Source organism: Hippichthys cyanospilos, chromosome 1 (assembly GCF_059441005.1).
Source record: "Hippichthys cyanospilos isolate Australia breed blue-spotted pipefish chromosome 1, RoL_Hcya_1.0, whole genome shotgun sequence".
NCBI classification, from domain to species: domain Eukaryota; kingdom Metazoa; phylum Chordata; class Actinopteri; order Syngnathiformes; family Syngnathidae; genus Hippichthys; species Hippichthys cyanospilos.
In genome coordinates, this window is record NC_142369.1 from 24522377 (window position 1) to 24538575 (window position 16199).

The following is a 16199-nucleotide window of genomic DNA, read 5'->3' on the forward strand; positions in this document are numbered from 1 at the left end:
CTCCACATTTGGATGCTTGACTTGTCCAGCACAGGCGATTGAAACTTTTCAGATCCAAGAGCAGATCCTCTTCTGACCGGAGACGATGAGGATGTGGCCTGGAGTCTTGGCTCTGTCTCTGGTGCTACATCAGCTGATGATCACTACTACCGCTCAAGGCATTGGTGAGTCCTGGCTACTTCACCGACAATTCTACGTTTGAAAGCAACAGTCATTGTGTTGTGTTGCATTTTGGTATAGCACACTCGTGGAGAAAATAACCCTCATTGGTGCATATCTAGGAGTTATATTACAATGATATACTATGAACTCTGTCAATAATGGGATGGGTATGGTTTAAAATTTGGCATTTGTGTTTTTAAAAAACACTTTAGTCCTTTGGAAGACTTTGATGGGCTAAAATTGTGAATTTTGAAGTGCTCTAACAAAGTACGCTATATGAAGAGTTCAATTACATTACGTCTGACCATAAATCTATTTTCAATTCAAATTTGAGGAGTAGTAGGTCATGGCGAATATAAGGACCATTTGGATTTTGTGTAGACCAAGATACATTACGGATTTGAGGAATTTATATAAATGACCTCAACCAAAACATTGGCAATAAAACTAACGATTGAGCCTCTTTGAATGATCTGATTTCCTCTTTTAAATTCTTTTGCTTTGAGCAGAATACTGGTTGTGACTGCATATCAATTCCAAACGATTGTCATAATTCTTATAAATCAATTAACTCACTCACTGCCAGCCCAGTAAAAATGGATCTTGGTTATCGAATGACAGTGAATGAGTTTAGTTTTCAATACTTGCCCCTATTGAGTGCTCACAGAACAGTAATTGCTTTTAGGAGCCAGGATTAATGTCGCATTAAAGAGTCTTGATTGGTAAAGCAGCTCTACCTGGCATCTGAAAAAGTGCACGTGCAAATCCTTTGTCTGGAAACAACACACCATTATTTTCCATGTCATTTTCCCGTCACTTCTTGTTATTCTTGAGTTGCGCAAAAGGCTGAATGCACGTGAAAGTGAAACGAGTGGGTTGGCTCCAGTGGAAAGAGTGTGCGCTGATTGCTTCGGCTCCTTTCGGCTGCTCCAGTCCGTCACTCTATAAATGGCAGCAGGCTACAAACTCTGGCGGTTCTTCACATGTTCTCGTAGGTCACATGCACACGTGTGGACTCTCTGTCACACTTCATAAAGCAACTCAGAAATGTTAGTCCACAGTACACTGGCAACTATCACTATTTGGACGTAGACCTTCCTTGAGAGAAAATAATATCTCTTTGAACAGAAATCATTAGAAAAGTGTGTTTCTAAAAGCAAAGCTTGTATGTTCTGTTGGTATTTGTGTTCTGTGGGTTGTTATCGTTATAGAATTCTTTCTGATTTGGACTTTTGTTGGTCTTTTGATTGCTTTTTTGAGTTGTGGCGTTTTCTTCACCTGTTTGAGTTCATGTTTTTGTTCCCCTCGTGTCAGTGTCTTGTCAGTGTGATTGTGTTCACCAGTCGGTGTTAACCTCCTTCCTCTGTGTTGGCCAGTCAGCTCCCTGTTCCAATTGTGTCTTGTCCAGGTGCTCCTTTTTGTCTTGTAAGTTTTGAGTGTATTTAGTTTCCTGTTTCCTTTCAGTAATTGTTGGGTCATTTTTGAAGTGTCGCTGTCAATGTTAGAGTCATTGTCGATGTTGTTCTGCGTCAGTTTGATCCTTGTGTTCTTCCAATTCATTCAAGTGGTTTTTTTTTTGGTGGTTAATTCATGTTATTCAATGTATGTTACCGTATATGCAGTTTGTGTCCTTGTTTTCTTTTGTTCATCTTTATCTTACATGATTTCATTTTTGAGCGCACCTTGCCTCCGGCTATCATGCATTCGGGTCCTCAACCTTGCACCACCTCGCCCACCATGTTGAAAAATGACAAAAGCATGACAATTGAAAATGAAATGTTCGAAATAGCGCCCACGTAAAAAATTAGCCATACTATTGTATCTGTCTGATCTTTCCATTTTAAAAATCAAAGCCGCCCTCGAGCACAAGCAGGAAATGGCCCGCCGAACGGTCCCGGGCCACAAAACGTTGGTTAGCAGTCACAGTTTTAGAGGTTCTGCTTTTGTTCATTTTAACAAGCTGACTCTCCCATGTTAGTGTATGACCTCCTGGTGTCGCCGGACTGCTTGCCGGACCTGCTTCAAGGAAGCTTAAAGAATAAAGGACGCGACGAGGCCTTCCTGCTGTCCTCTTTCAAACTCCAAAACAAGGCCCCCACATCTATTTACAGCATTATTAACCCCAAAGACAACAGCAAGTACCTGGAGCTCAATGTGCAGGCCAAACTGAGCAAAGGTGAGGTTGGACGACAAAAATCACGTGATGGCTTCATACCCAGTAGCTCGTGAAATGAATGCTCTTTGTCGACAGTCACCCTGCGATACCAGAAGACAGACGGCAGATACGGCACAACCAGTTTTAACCACGGTTCCCTGGCCGATGGCAATGACCACCATGTGCTACTGCATGTGAGCGGTCTACAGCGCGGCCCCCCTCTCCTCAACATCTACATGGACTGCAGGCTGGTGCACACGCTGGATGACCTGCCAGCTGCTTTTGGGTCCATCCCTCGCGGTCCAAACGCCGTTGCACTTAGGACGCTGCAGGTAGTGCAAAAAATGATCATTTTCCATCAAGTGTGCATGTGGCATTTACTTGTCTTTTGCATTTTCGATAAAGGGTGGCATGACGGACATGAAACTGGTGCTTGACGATACTGTCGACAACGTGGCAACACTGCAGGACTGCAGCCTGGATAAGAGCGAACCTCTGAAGCTGCTGAGTGAGAGAACAATGGCATATTATGGTTTTAACTTTACATCTAATGGTCAGTCTTGAAGTCGACGTGAAAAAGTGTTTATTAATCTGGCTAAAACTTCACCTTGAGAAGCAAAAGCAAGGATATTATATGGCAACTCATGTCACCGTTGGCACAGTTGTTTGTTGCCAAGGCGACTTTGTGGTGCGTAACCTTTAGTGCCCTAAAGCCCAATGAAAAAAAATGCATGCCACCTACACCCATTACTCTGTTTAAAATGTAAACAAAAGAACAGTTACAAGGGAAATAACTGCAAAATATCACTGGAAATGTAAAAAAAAAATTATATTTTACTCACTCCTTTGTCTTAAATGATAAATATTTTTAATTTACCTAACTCTAAATTTGACAGTTACGGCACTCTTTCAAATGTCCATAGCATCCAGTATCTTAGGGAGAAAAAAAAAAAAAAAAAAAAAAAAAAAAAAAAATATATATATATATATATATATATATATATATATATATATATATATATATATATATATATATATATATATATATATATATATATATATATATATATATATATAATCCAAAGTGTAACAGCGTAGCCATCTCTGTAAATGCTCTCAGGTTTCCAGGCAGGCCGAGGCATTCAGGACCAGACCACGATGCAGGAATTAAGGAGCATGTTGGCTGAGATGAAGGAGATGCTCAATCAGCAGGTAATCCGGTTATGGTTTTGCCTGATCAAGAAAATCCTTAATCATTCAATTCTGCAGAAAAAAATATGCATTAATGAAAAGAAGTCAATCATCTACAGTCCATGACTGCTTTTCCTGAGCCCATTGTAACCTTGTTTTTTTTTTTTCTGTTTAGTTCTCAATGATGACTTTCATTTAGCTTTCCTGTTTGTAAATCCCATTTCCTTTGGGTTTTCTATACAGTTGGGTCTCAGACGATGACTCCAGTTGCCTCCTATTTGTTCTTCATTTATTTCGCTGTTTATTTTCTATTTTCAGCACATATTGCTTTCAGTGTTCTGTCTTGATGCTTTGATGTCTTCTTTGGTCGATCAGTATGCTTGCCTTCAAACAACTTTCCCAGGTCGTTTGTACTTGGTTTTTTAAACAACCCTAAAAAAAGACTGAAAACAGTAGCAAGTTGAGACATGAAGATCGACAACTTTTAATCCCCTCCATATTTCTGTCTCAGATCAAAGAAACCAACTTTCTAAGAAACACCATCACAGAGTGTCTTCCTTGTGGTAAGTAAAACGGAGACACCAAGCTCTTTTTTTGTTATCCCCCTTACTCTTATGATAACCCAAATAAAAAAATAAATTGGTCCACAGAGCTCATTGAATTCAAGCCTGCTACATAGTTTCCTCCAAAATATTTTGCATAATATGTCTCCAACAGTTTGTAGAAGGCCTCTTTCTCTCACAATTCACAAGGAAAGGTCTTTTAATGGACGTTTCAATTATATTACCGCGGAAACACCCGACTCATGGCTTTGGGTCGATCACAGGTCCCGACGGAAGGCCAACCGACCCAGGGTCCCCTCCAGACCCGGGCCAATATGGAATGCCTCCTCCCTGTCCGCCTGGAACGTGTTTCCGGCAGGACATGTGCATTCCCTCTTCAACGGGAGGGTACCAGTGTGCTCCCTGTCCTGATGGATACACGGGAGATGGGCTTCACTGTGTTGACATAGATGAGGTACTAAACTTTGCTCAGATGGGCCAAAAGATAGCGTGACTTGTATTCATTGCTACGCTGTGTTTTTAGTGCCAGTTTAATCCATGTTTTCCTGGAGTAAAATGCAAGAACACCGCACCCGGCTTCCGATGTGACAAATGTCCTTTGGGATACCAAGGACCAGAACTAAATGGAGTTGGAGTATCCTATGCGCAATCCAATAAACAGGTACTGGTCATAACTGGAGATAAACAAATAGAGATGGAAAGTAAGGGTGGATATATTTGACTGTTTCACGTAGTTACACAAAAGCCGACAGGAGAAGGATTTGGTTTATTTTTATTTAGCTTATGAAAGTGATTTGAGGACATTGTACGTGAGAATAAATGAGAACCTTGATTCTTCTGATGATACTTTTGGCATTCCTCTAAAGTGAATGTAAGTTGGGGTCTTGATTGACTGAGGGCTTGGGGAATGGATGTTAAAAAGCAGACATTGGAGAACCATACACCAGGGAGCATTAACGATGATGGAACAATTTCAGAGAGCAACAGAGCATGCTATTAAAAAAAACTACCAGAGTCTGACATTCCAAAAAATTCTGTCCAATCTGAGAAATGACATACAAGTGAGGTCCACCACACATGAAGTGATGAACATTGTAAAATACAATTGAACTGCTCTAAAGGAATCATAGTGCTATGGAAAGAATGTAATAATAATGATGTCATCCTTTTTGCCACTCATGTTTCTTCGAGGTGTGTGAGGATATAGACGAGTGCCTGAGCCCGCCTGACTCCGGGGGCTGCACTGCCAACTCCCTCTGCTACAACACTATAGTAAGACCACAAAAGAAGATGCAATGGGAAGAACTGCTGGGTCCATTTCCAAAAGCTCTAAAATCAACCGTGTGGTGTTTGTGCACTGTTCTCTCCAGGGTTCCTTCCGCTGCGGAGACTGTAAAAGCGGCTTCACAGGTGACCAGGCGAGCGGCTGCCATGGCACCAGGCTCTGTCCTAACGGGCAAGCCAACCCATGTGACGCCAACGCCGAGTGTGTTGTGCAGAGAGACGGCAGTATTAGCTGTGTGGTGAGATAGACAACATATCTCATCAATCGTGGTTTTGACACTGTATTGTAGTGCTTTTACGAAACAGTGACTTTTCTATGAAAAAATGACTTCTTGTGTTTGTTAGTGTGGAGTTGGTTGGGCAGGCGATGGGTATAAGTGTGGAAAGGACACCGATATTGATGCGTATCCCGACGATCCTCTTGACTGCCCGGGAAACAACTGTAATAAGGTTATGCATAAAACATTTGTCCACCCCACCAACCCATCCAACCTACTTAGCAATTACATTCCCTTCCTTCCTGCCTTGTGTGCATATAACCCACCATAGGAAGATGGCAAGAATAATGAATTTGTGTGCTTCAATGTCTTTCCAGGACAACTGCGTGTTTGTGCCAAATTCTGGCCAGGAGGATGCGGACAGTGACGGGATGGGTGACGCCTGTGACGAGGATGCGGACAGCGATGGCATCACTAACATCGAAGTAGCTAATTGATTCCTCCATGCAAATATTTCCGAGTTATTTTGGAGTAATAATGCAACGGTGTGTATGAATATCCCAGGACAACTGCTGGCTGGTTCCTAATGTGGACCAGAGGAATAGTGATAAGGATCTCCATGGAGATGCTTGTGACAATTGCATAAAGTTGGAAAATCCATCCCAGAAAGATACAGACAATGACGGGCTGGGAGATGAATGCGATGACGACATGGACGGGGATAGTAAGTGTGTGCTTTTACTGTCAGTGATGGTTTTTTTCCGTCTTCTTTTACTGTGGGTCTTCATTGGGTACATCATGTATGACATGCTTTCATCAAACTATCCCAAGAATAATATATATATATATATATATATATATATATATATATATATATATATATCGGAAGCTTAAACACTCTATTTTACGCTTGCCCTAGCCTGAATGGCTAAGCCACAGAATCGCGCTGTTAGCTAATGCTAAAACGAGGCTCTTGTCAGATTTGGACTTTTAAATCATTGTTGGGATGGCAGTATGTAAATGACCTGTGGCGTGAAGTCAATGTTTGGCAAAATGTCTCTGACAGACACATTTTCAAAAAGTGGAAGCTCATAAAGGATTTTGTTATTTCACACCCAATGCCAGACGTGTACTTGAGAAACCCAGTTTTTTGTTTACAAGCACTAAAAAGCGCACTTTCCATTATATGTTCCCTATAAGTGGTTGGAATTACAGGGTGTCATTTTTGTAAATGTCACAGAGTGGAAGTTTGGATGTTTGAGTAAGTGGCTCATGACTGTTTTTATTGCATCAAATGACATTTAAAAGAACCCAATGTCCACACATGTCCACAGGCATTGAAAGACCCTTTGTAAATTACGTACCCAAACGCACCGTTCTGGTTTTAATCTCTTCTACTACTACATTTAATGTCTACTACTCGCAGCAAACAATAAGACTATTCAAGTGTGCAGTTAGGATTCCATCCGTGTGCTAAATTAGAAAAACAAGTATGTGCGGTGAGGACAGACATCCGAGTCTGTCTCAGCCCTGGCAAAGTGTTATCGGTTAACTTCCTCCATTCTCTTTCCCTGCCTGTTTGCAATTCCCACCTCCCCTTCTTAAGTCATTTACTGTATGTTCAAGTTAATAGCTAAGACGTCACCAGTTCTGCGGGAAAACGGTGTGAAATGTTCCCAGCGTAAAGGCAGGAATTTTCGTACGCTTTCCTCCCACTCCTCCGACAAATGCCCGTTTTCCTCATGTTTTCCACTGAAGACTTCAACTTCTTGTGTGTAGCGTTGTTCCCCAGACATATGGTGTTTTTGCTGATTGCTCAACATTCATCATAGCCAACCTCCTAATCATTAAATCTGAGCTCGGATTGATTGTAAAATTGCTTGGTCATGTGTGTCTCGTCCCAAAAATATTTTCCACGTAGGCGTCCGCCAAGCATTGAGGGGCTCTGGAAACTATCTGACCCTTGTCCTAAAAACACATGGACATTTGGCCAGCTATTTCTCCGTGTGGGATTTCGGACTTGGGCTGTGCGTGAGTCGCTCCGCTCTTTCGCACAGGAGTGGAACTAGAACTTTTTCGGTGGGGTGGCCAGGGTGACAACACCTCATAGAGACATTGCGGGGCATCCAACCGTCATTCTTGATCATGCCTTCCACAGTCAGAATTTCATGAGGTTCATTAAATGTCCACCCAAAATGAGCATCACACTCAATAATAAAGCATACTATAATCAGCGGCATTGATACGGTACGAGTTGCAAGTTTTTGTGTACGTCTTATTTCATGACACCATGACTGCGGATGACAAATTGACTTGTCAATCGTGTTGTTTGTTTGCTTTGGTGTAAAAGTTGGAAACGGGCCACAGATCGACAAGTGCCGGCCTAGGCTCAACCTGGCCGTAAAGAGGAAGTTTAAAAAGAAAAACATGTTTGTCTGCCAGATTTAAAGAATAATGTGGACAACTGCCCACGTGTGGCGAACCCGGACCAGAATGACAAAGATAATGACGGCGTGGGTGATGCTTGTGACAGCTGTCCTGACATGGCCAACCCCAACCAGGTAACTCCCCTAAAAACTCTGCTAACTTCTCCAAAACATTTCCATGAAGCTTTAAAACGCTAACATGCTTTTCCCGGCCTCAGTCGGACAAGGACGACGACCTTGTGGGAGATACCTGTGATGACAACATAGATACGTAGGCGCTCATTTATCATCTGTTGAACTTTGAAAGTCTTGATGCCTTGAATGGAGAGACATTACACCAGAAAGAAATCTGTAAACTTCCCATGTTTTGTTGAAAATATGCAAAGCTTGACCCTTTCCAGGACAATGAACTGGAATTGTATTTGATTTTAAAACTAAAGATTTGTTTGTTGCCAGCTTACTTTCATTGTATTTGAGTCTACTGTATTCCGATATTGTCCTAGAAGTTTGCATCGTTGTTGTCATAGAAATTTTGAAAGTTTCTCTTTTGCAACCCTGATCTCATTCCTCCTCTTTTACAGTGACGGAGACGGCCATCAGAACACCAAAGACAACTGTCCCAATGTCATCAACTCTTCTCAGTTAGACACAGACAAGGATGGCATGGTGGAACACTACTCATTTGATTTCAATTGTGTCTTGTAGATCATATGCACATGTGAGCTACTGAGAACTAGAATGGGCTAACTCAATTATTACCATTTTTGTGTTAAGTTCGGCAAGGAGCAGAAGAAATGCATCTTTTGCATAAATGCCGGTCTGAATCCAGGTTCAGTGGCCATTTTGACACATAAAAAGCAGCTCTTTATTGCGCTGGGGTCAGTACTTTTAATAATTCATCAACGCAAGATTGAGCCAACTCCCATTTGCAAAATGGTCATTTCCATAATACCGAACTTACAAATTGACTCGACCGAGTAACGTAAACGGCGCCTCGGCTCGGGTGCCGGTGCATCAGCATGCGCGAAAATATGAATGCTATTTTTGAAATATTGCCAAACGGCTGGACTTTTACCACTATTGTGCACGTTCAAAATCATTACATTTGGCAGAATGCCAATGTGTGAAAACACATTTTATGACGTCTTAATGACCGAGATTTTCCCACTAGCTTTTATTGCAGCCATAAAACACGAAATCACTTTCCTCCAAAACAAAACCAAATGAATCCCATTCTAATTCCCTGTGACTCATGTTAACCTGTCTTCAAAGTCTCACTCCAAAATTCCCGCATTATTGTCAGGGAGATGAATGTGATGACGACGATGACAATGACGGTATCAAGGACGATGAGGACAATTGCAGATTGGTTGCCAACCCAGACCAAAAAGACTCAGATAGTGAGCGTATTGACATTTTACTGTTTATCGGGGAGTCTGACGAGGGAGCTTCATCCCGAGCGCTGCGTGTTTCTTTTTCAGACGACAACGTCGGGGATGCGTGCCAAGGTGACTTTGACAAAGACAATGTCATTGACGTCGTTGACCACTGTCCAGAGAACGCCGAGGTCACCCTGACGGATTTTAGAGCCTATCAAACCGTGGTCCTGGATCCAGAAGGGGACTCGCAGATCGATCCCAATTGGGTTGTTCTTAATCAGGTGACCCTGTACCTTTGCTTCAACTCAGGGCTTTTGCGAAGCATAGAGTTCCCTTGGAGCAGAGCCTTCTTATTGTTGTCCCCCCTCCAACCATTATACGGCAAAAAATGTGTATGATGGTGCGGGGGGATTTCAACGCCTTAATATACGGTACATGGTCGGGGGATGATATTCACTTTAAAAAAAAAAAAAGGAAAACTACTATCTAGTTTTTTGTTTGCTTTGTTTTGAGGAAGAAAGACAAACATTTTTCTAAACTTGCCTTATTATCCATGGTTGTTGAAAAAACACATCTTACTATAAATGGCCACCTTATTATACATCATTTTCGTAATCTTTTACTATACTGCTATACTTTGATTATACTGGTTTGGTATATATATATATATATATATATATATATATATATATATATATATATACATAATGATCTTTTTTTCAATCATATATTTTATGAAATAAACAGAAAAACACTGTGTATATTTTTAAAAGGCTTATTATAATCTTTTTTGGGGTGATACACCTTACTTTTTAAATCGGTGTTTTCTTCTTTTTAATTTAATAAATCACATTGCTATATATAGTTCATTTTCCTGAAAAAGCCCCCCCAAAAACCTGACTATACATGGTAGTTTATATACTGTATACAAAAACCTTTCCTTGATATACGTTTGTTTCTCCAAAGAAGGTGCCTTACCCCCCCCTCAAAAAAAAAAACGCTGCCTTACTATTTGTGGTTGGTTTATTACAAGTCGTGATTGTTTTTTTATCTAACATAAATCCTTACCATACACGTTTTTTTCGGCAGGTCGAAAAAAAATGAATGAAAGAAACACTGACTGGCTGTGACATTACATTCTAGTTTGGTGTTTTGGCTATTGGATTATGAGGCATTCCAATGAAAAATCATCAAAATGTTTTGATATAACCTGATCAAAGAATATCATGAGCTAATTCTGATTCATTTACACAAAGGGGATGGAGATAGTCCAAACCATGAACTCTGACCCTGGCCTGGCTGTGGGTGAGTGGTCCTCTCATTTTTTATTTTTTGCTCGAGCGATCTTCTACTGAATATTGCCTCCATGCCGCGCAGGCTACACAGCATTTAGTGGTGTGGACTTTGAGGGAACATTTCACGTCAACACTGTGACAGACGACGACTACGCCGGCTTCATCTTCGGTTACCAGGACTCCTCTTCCTTCTACGTGGTCATGTGGAAACAGACGGAACAGACCTACTGGCAGGCTGCGCCCTTCCGGGCTGTGGCCGAGCCAGGAATACAACTGAAGGTAGGTATTAGCGGGCCCTGAATTTTGCTCTTTCCGACTTGGTATTTTGTGCCTCCGTCAGGCGGTGAAATCCAAAACGGGACCTGGTGAATATTTGAGGAACTCCCTGTGGCACACCGGAGATACACCGGAGCAAGTTCGTCTACTTTGGAAGGATCCCCGAAATGTGGGCTGGAAGGACAAGGTGTCCTACCGCTGGTTTCTCCAGCACAGACCTCAAGTCGGATACATCAGGTACGGACACATATATTGTACGTATGCATCGAAGAAGCACAACCTCACTGGCCTCTTTCTTGAAACCCAGGGCTCGCTTCTTCGAGGGCTCGGATCTCGTGGCGGACACGGGTGTGATCCTTGACACCAGCATGAGAGGAGGCAGGCTTGGGGTCTTCTGCTTCTCCCAGGAAAACATCATCTGGTCCAATCTCAAGTACAGATGCAATGGTGAGTCTTACTAGTCCAGTCAGTCCAACAGGACGCGCAAGTTTACGACAATGTCCCTCCTTCCTTTTCCTGCAGACACCATTCCTGATGACTATGAGCAGTTCACTGCCCAAAACATCGACTGAAGGCTGAAAGAAACCACAACATCTCACGAGTAGCCATTATATACCTTTTACACAAGATAATGAAAGTGCGTATCAGCAGGGACTAAATATGTTTGCATAATCCAGCTCAGTGCTAATCATCTCATTGCTATATTACGTCAAATGAAAATTGTATCAAATAAAACCTGAAATCACAGGCACCCATAAATTTGGTCGTGAAGCAGTTAGTGGTTGGCCGGAACAAGACTGTTAGTATAAAAATCAAACTATGTTGAATAGGGGCCTTGAATAGGCAGTTGAAGACCCTGCTCCTATTTCTGCCACTTGGGGGAGGTAGAACTGCTCTAAGGCCGCGTTCTTAAATCACTCATCATCAATTTTGTTTGACTTTTGGAAGTTAAAATTGATTACTACATCCAAAAGTAAGAAACATACATGAATAGGATTGATTAGTGCCTGTGAACTATGACTTTATGAATAACAATAGATTTACACCAAGAGCACAAGAGGGCGCTGAAAAAAGTTCACTTTAATAGTGAATATTTTCACAATACAATGTGAGCATATATGTACTTGAGTTAATAAAACCAAGGATTACCAGTGGTGTGTGACAAACATTTGACTGTTAATATGCATGTCAGTGAGTAACTTTACCATAAACTCAAAATCCAGCATTGAGATGTTTTTTCTTGTCTTAGTTTTTATTCTTCGTATAAACTGATGCATAAAAACTGAGATAAAGCTTTACTGTACATGTTTTAAATGTGCTACAAACACAAAACCATCTGGAAGGTAATATTTCCCATGTAGTGTTCAGTAGTTGTTTTCCAAACATCGAACTTTGGCATAGTGGAAATATAAACAATGACTGTCATTGTCAAATAAGTTGACTTGATTTGTGGAGTCAATGAGCAACTGTATAAATTCTATTTGGTACATATTTTTTTCCAGACAAAAAGATTTCGCTCAAAGGGAGCACTGCGATTGACAAAAATTGAAATACAACTGAGTTTTTTTTCACTCACATAAAAATCATCTACAAAAGGGCACACGTTATATATAACAAAGCATACTTTGACGTAAGCCTGAGAGATGAATTCATAGTCATTTAAGTATAACAACACACACACAAAACCTTTGTTTGACTGTTTTGCTACAAATTTATGGTACAACTGTATAAACTTAGTGGGGAAATACACAAAGCAAACTATCCAGGGACAGTAATTGTAAAACAAGGAAAATGTAACAGAAATACCATCAAGGCATCAACACAAACATTTGCACATTGTGTAATAAAAGGCATCGGATGTTCCTCCACTTCCAGAGCTGAAGACACTAGTGGACAGTGGTTAAAGGTGGAAAGGGGAGGGGAAAAAAAAAAAAAAGTCACTGGTCCCTTAGCTCATCTTCAAAGCTACATGACGACATCTTGACAACTGAAAGTCACCTGACTGGATTATGAGTGTGGCGACTGTGTCCTAGGCCTCAAAGCGCTGAGGGCAGATGATGGGCGCGATGAGGGTACACATGTAGAGCAAGAGACAGACCCAGGAAGAGGAGATCTTGATCCAGAACACTGACCAGCTGCCGTCCAACAACTTCTCAATCCTGTAATTGTCATAGCTGAAAAGGAGATGTCAAAGTGAGCGAAAACAAAACAAGGCAAATCTGGAAAACGAGCGAGCGTGCCGCTGACTTACTGGAACCAGTTTGTTATGGTCATCATGACATAAAGCGAACCCAAGAAGAAGACAAAGTGGAAATATTTGTAGCTGTAGGTGGTGGCCTCGCTCTCGTCATACACCACGTTTTGGCCTGTGCCGGTCTTCTCTTCGTCGTAGTCATCTGAAAGGGGAACAACTTCGTTGGCTGAGTGAAAATGAACAGGTTGGCTCTGCCGTCGTCCCCTCGATCTCCATCGGGGGGCGACAGTAGCCTAAAAGTGGCTCCGCACTTTGTCGCCCAACATCCTAGTAACAGTGACATCACCTGCGTTTGCTGACCAATACTTTCGCACCATTCAACATCAGTGTGATGAATAACAATGAGCACGGCGGCGCTGTGTGCACACACTACCGCTGGGAACATAGTCACACACTCAACGGGCGAGGGGGGCAGGGGGAGGCAGGCGGCTATGGAGGAAATGTGAAGCTGTGAAATTCAGGGAATGCCATTTCTCTACCTGTGTCATCGCCGAAGCAGAAGCAGCAACGGGCTCTCTGTGGGATTAAGACAAACGGAGTAAGGCCATGAGGACTAAAATATCTGGAAAAACACAAAGTCTTTGGAGTGTCAGTTGGGCTTCTGCTCATTTCATTTAACCCATTAAACAAATGTTATCAAAGCAGACACCCAAGCAGAGTCAAATGAAATATTGGGAGTGAGTGTTTACTTCAGTCTCCGGTTCACTGTTTCTGCACACTCGGAGCGCCGCCGATCTACGCTTGATGGTGGAGGTCAAGCTGGTGGAGGGAGGGTGACAAAACAGAGCGGCTGTAATTTTCCATCACCCGTCTTTTTTGGTCATGTGCCATTTCACGCTGCTACTGAGACTAATTATCTCCCGCACTGTTATCTCCCTACTAGTTGTTACCAGGAGTAAAGGATGCAGCCAAACAGGATGAGAGCTCCCAGAGTGGTGACGATCTTCTTGTCGCTTTCCTTCCCGGATTTGAAGGGAAAGACACACACAGTAGTGTTGACGCCATCTTTCTCCACCACTGCAAGTAAAAAAGCACCGGCAGCTTTTAGCAGCGGCATGTAGAGCAGCATCATGCATATGCATTAGTACATGAATGATCAATAATTAACTATTTCAAAGTGAAGCCGTGGAGATGGATACACTGTAAGTGGTGGGAAAATGTGGGCCAAATGGGGTGGTAGCAGCTCATTCCGCCTGTTAAACGCTGCTGTCGACACGAATAAAGAGACAGGAAAGCATGGATGCCGGTCTGCTCATGGTTTGAAAGTGTTGTGCATTAATAACAGCGGAGATAAAAAATTGATTAAAATTTGCAATTGCTTGAACTAATTAACCTCTTTTTAATATCAGCTAAAAATATTTTTGAGAAAAACTCTCAAACCAAGTGTTATTGTGGTAGACCAAAAGACTGATATGAAAGACCAAAAAAGTGGCCGCAGTCATTTATTTTTTGTAGTGGATGCAGTAGTAAACATTTACCTTCTGCTGTATTTGAGATTAGGCCCGAATACTGTCCGCAACCTTTGATTCTCACAATCAGGACGAATTATGTTGTTTTCTTTTGTCAATTGCCAAATAATTAGAAATCAACATATCTCAAACAAAGGGTGTTCTTAAGTTTGGCAGGGAGCTTTGCTAAGGCTCGCTATACAGTAATTAGCGGCTTTATTGCTATTGTTAGCAGTGGCCACATTCGCAGCTGGGTGCTTTGCATTTATGCGGTAGACTAAACTTCTGAATTAAGCAAGCTTTTTTTACAAAAAAATGCATCAGTCTACCTTTATCAAAATCATCAGGACAGTAATAAAGTAGTCAATTTCCTGCTTTCCCCAGAGTGGCACTGTGTCCTGTTTGAGTTTTGCATTATCCTTCACCTACGAAGGAGAACCCGATGTATTCAAATTTGGCTCTTTATTAAGTAACAATGCAATGCCGTGGCTTTTCTCCCCCCACTTTCCCTTATCGCTTCAGCGAATGAACCGTAACCCAGCATATAAGTCATTTTGTATTGAAAAGCCCCAGAGCAAGCACTGACCACAAATCAATGAGCTGTTCAAAGGAGTTACCGCAAATGTTTTTATATGACAGCATATTCAGGCTTGAATTGGGGTTCTTCAAGGTCTCCTATTCGGGTTTTTAAAAACACACACACACACAGTTAGTGGAGTTATCGCATGTGTTTTCATGGTATTTAAAAAGCTTATTATTTCCTGTATTTAGGTTTTAAAAGGGTTATTGACTTCATGTAAATGCTGTCTGTGTGGTGGACCACCTATCATCAATCTTTCGAAAACATTTGATAACAGATTTACGATTCAATTTGTCTGCAATTGGTCAGTTCAAGTTACATTTAGTGTGCAGCAGCTATAACATGCACCACTGATGCCTGAATACAATTCTGGACTGACGTAGCTTGATAATCACTGCGGCCTTATGAATTCATACTCACTTTCTGTTGGTTTACTGGAGAAGGCTGAGAAGGTGAGGTACATGACATACACACTGATAACTCCAGGTTGGAGCAGTCCAGATGTTGGCTGGACTGAGGGAACACAAAAGTAAACAGAATAGATGTAACCTGAGAATCCATTACAAAAAAAAAAAGACTTTCTTTCTAGAACAAAGCAAGCTACCTTAATACAATTACTAAAGCCGCTTTAATTTTTATTTGCATTGGACTTGTGAGTCAAGGTCCTTACGTTTCTGTATGACAGGGGAGATGGCAAGCATAGAAACGATGAGGCAGAGGCTGCCATTGATGCCCAAGAAGATCTTGTTGAGACGACATGCTGTTGGGTGGGTGTAGTACAGACCCATGAAGACCACTGCTCCCACCGCAATGCTGAATAGCACCAGAGTCACCAAGGCCAGTGCTGCATACCACCAGCGGTTATACTTCACTCCTGAGCTCCTGTGTATGACGTAGACAAACAGAGACAGGGATAAAAAGAAAACAGGATAAAAATAAAATTAAAAGGGAAAAAAAGCTGAGAAAAC

General features: G+C 41.7%; 2 protein-coding genes across 2 annotated transcripts in view; one reads left to right on the forward strand and one right to left on the reverse strand.

Moving 5' to 3' along the window:
• On the forward strand, window positions 1-12100 carry thbs4a (thrombospondin 4a). Its single transcript, XM_088414154.1, has 23 exons — window positions 1-164; window positions 2141-2338; window positions 2414-2649; window positions 2723-2825; window positions 3438-3529; window positions 4020-4071; window positions 4335-4525; window positions 4595-4732; window positions 5263-5343; window positions 5442-5594; window positions 5701-5805; window positions 5951-6058; window positions 6138-6297; window positions 8016-8134; window positions 8218-8270; window positions 8581-8665; window positions 9303-9399; window positions 9481-9659; window positions 10635-10683; window positions 10756-10952; window positions 11014-11186; window positions 11257-11396; window positions 11472-12100. The coding sequence occupies exons 1-23, from the start codon at window positions 86-88 to the stop codon at window positions 11519-11521; spliced, it is 2838 nt and encodes a 945-aa protein (XP_088270280.1). The 5' UTR covers window positions 1-85; the 3' UTR covers window positions 11522-12100.
• The window catches only part of serinc5 (serine incorporator 5), a 17730-nt gene continuing 13540 nt past the window's right edge, over window positions 12010-16199 (reverse strand). The window contains exons 6-12 of the mRNA XM_088414156.1: window positions 15902-16113; window positions 15652-15744; window positions 14094-14220; window positions 13893-13962; window positions 13683-13719; window positions 13201-13345; window positions 12010-13123 (exon numbers count right to left, since the gene is read on the reverse strand). Coding sequence (XP_088270282.1) covers window positions 12979-13123; window positions 13201-13345; window positions 13683-13719; window positions 13893-13962; window positions 14094-14220; window positions 15652-15744; window positions 15902-16113 — 829 coding nt within the window. The 3' untranslated portion in view covers window positions 12010-12978. The remainder of the gene's footprint in view (window positions 13124-13200; window positions 13346-13682; window positions 13720-13892; window positions 13963-14093; window positions 14221-15651; window positions 15745-15901; window positions 16114-16199) is intronic.

Bases quoted from the DNA above. Each gene is read 5' to 3' on its own strand.
- thbs4a (XM_088414154.1), top strand. From the start codon at position 86: ATGAGGATGTGGCCTGGAGTCTTGGCTCTGTCTCTGGTGCTACATCAG. The intron at 2,826-3,437 runs GTGAGAGAACAA...AAATGCTCTCAG, and splicing joins CGAACCTCTGAAGCTGCTGA to GTTTCCAGGCAGGCCGAGGC. The intron at 11,187-11,256 runs GTACGGACACAT...CTTGAAACCCAG, and splicing joins CCTCAAGTCGGATACATCAG to GGCTCGCTTCTTCGAGGGCT.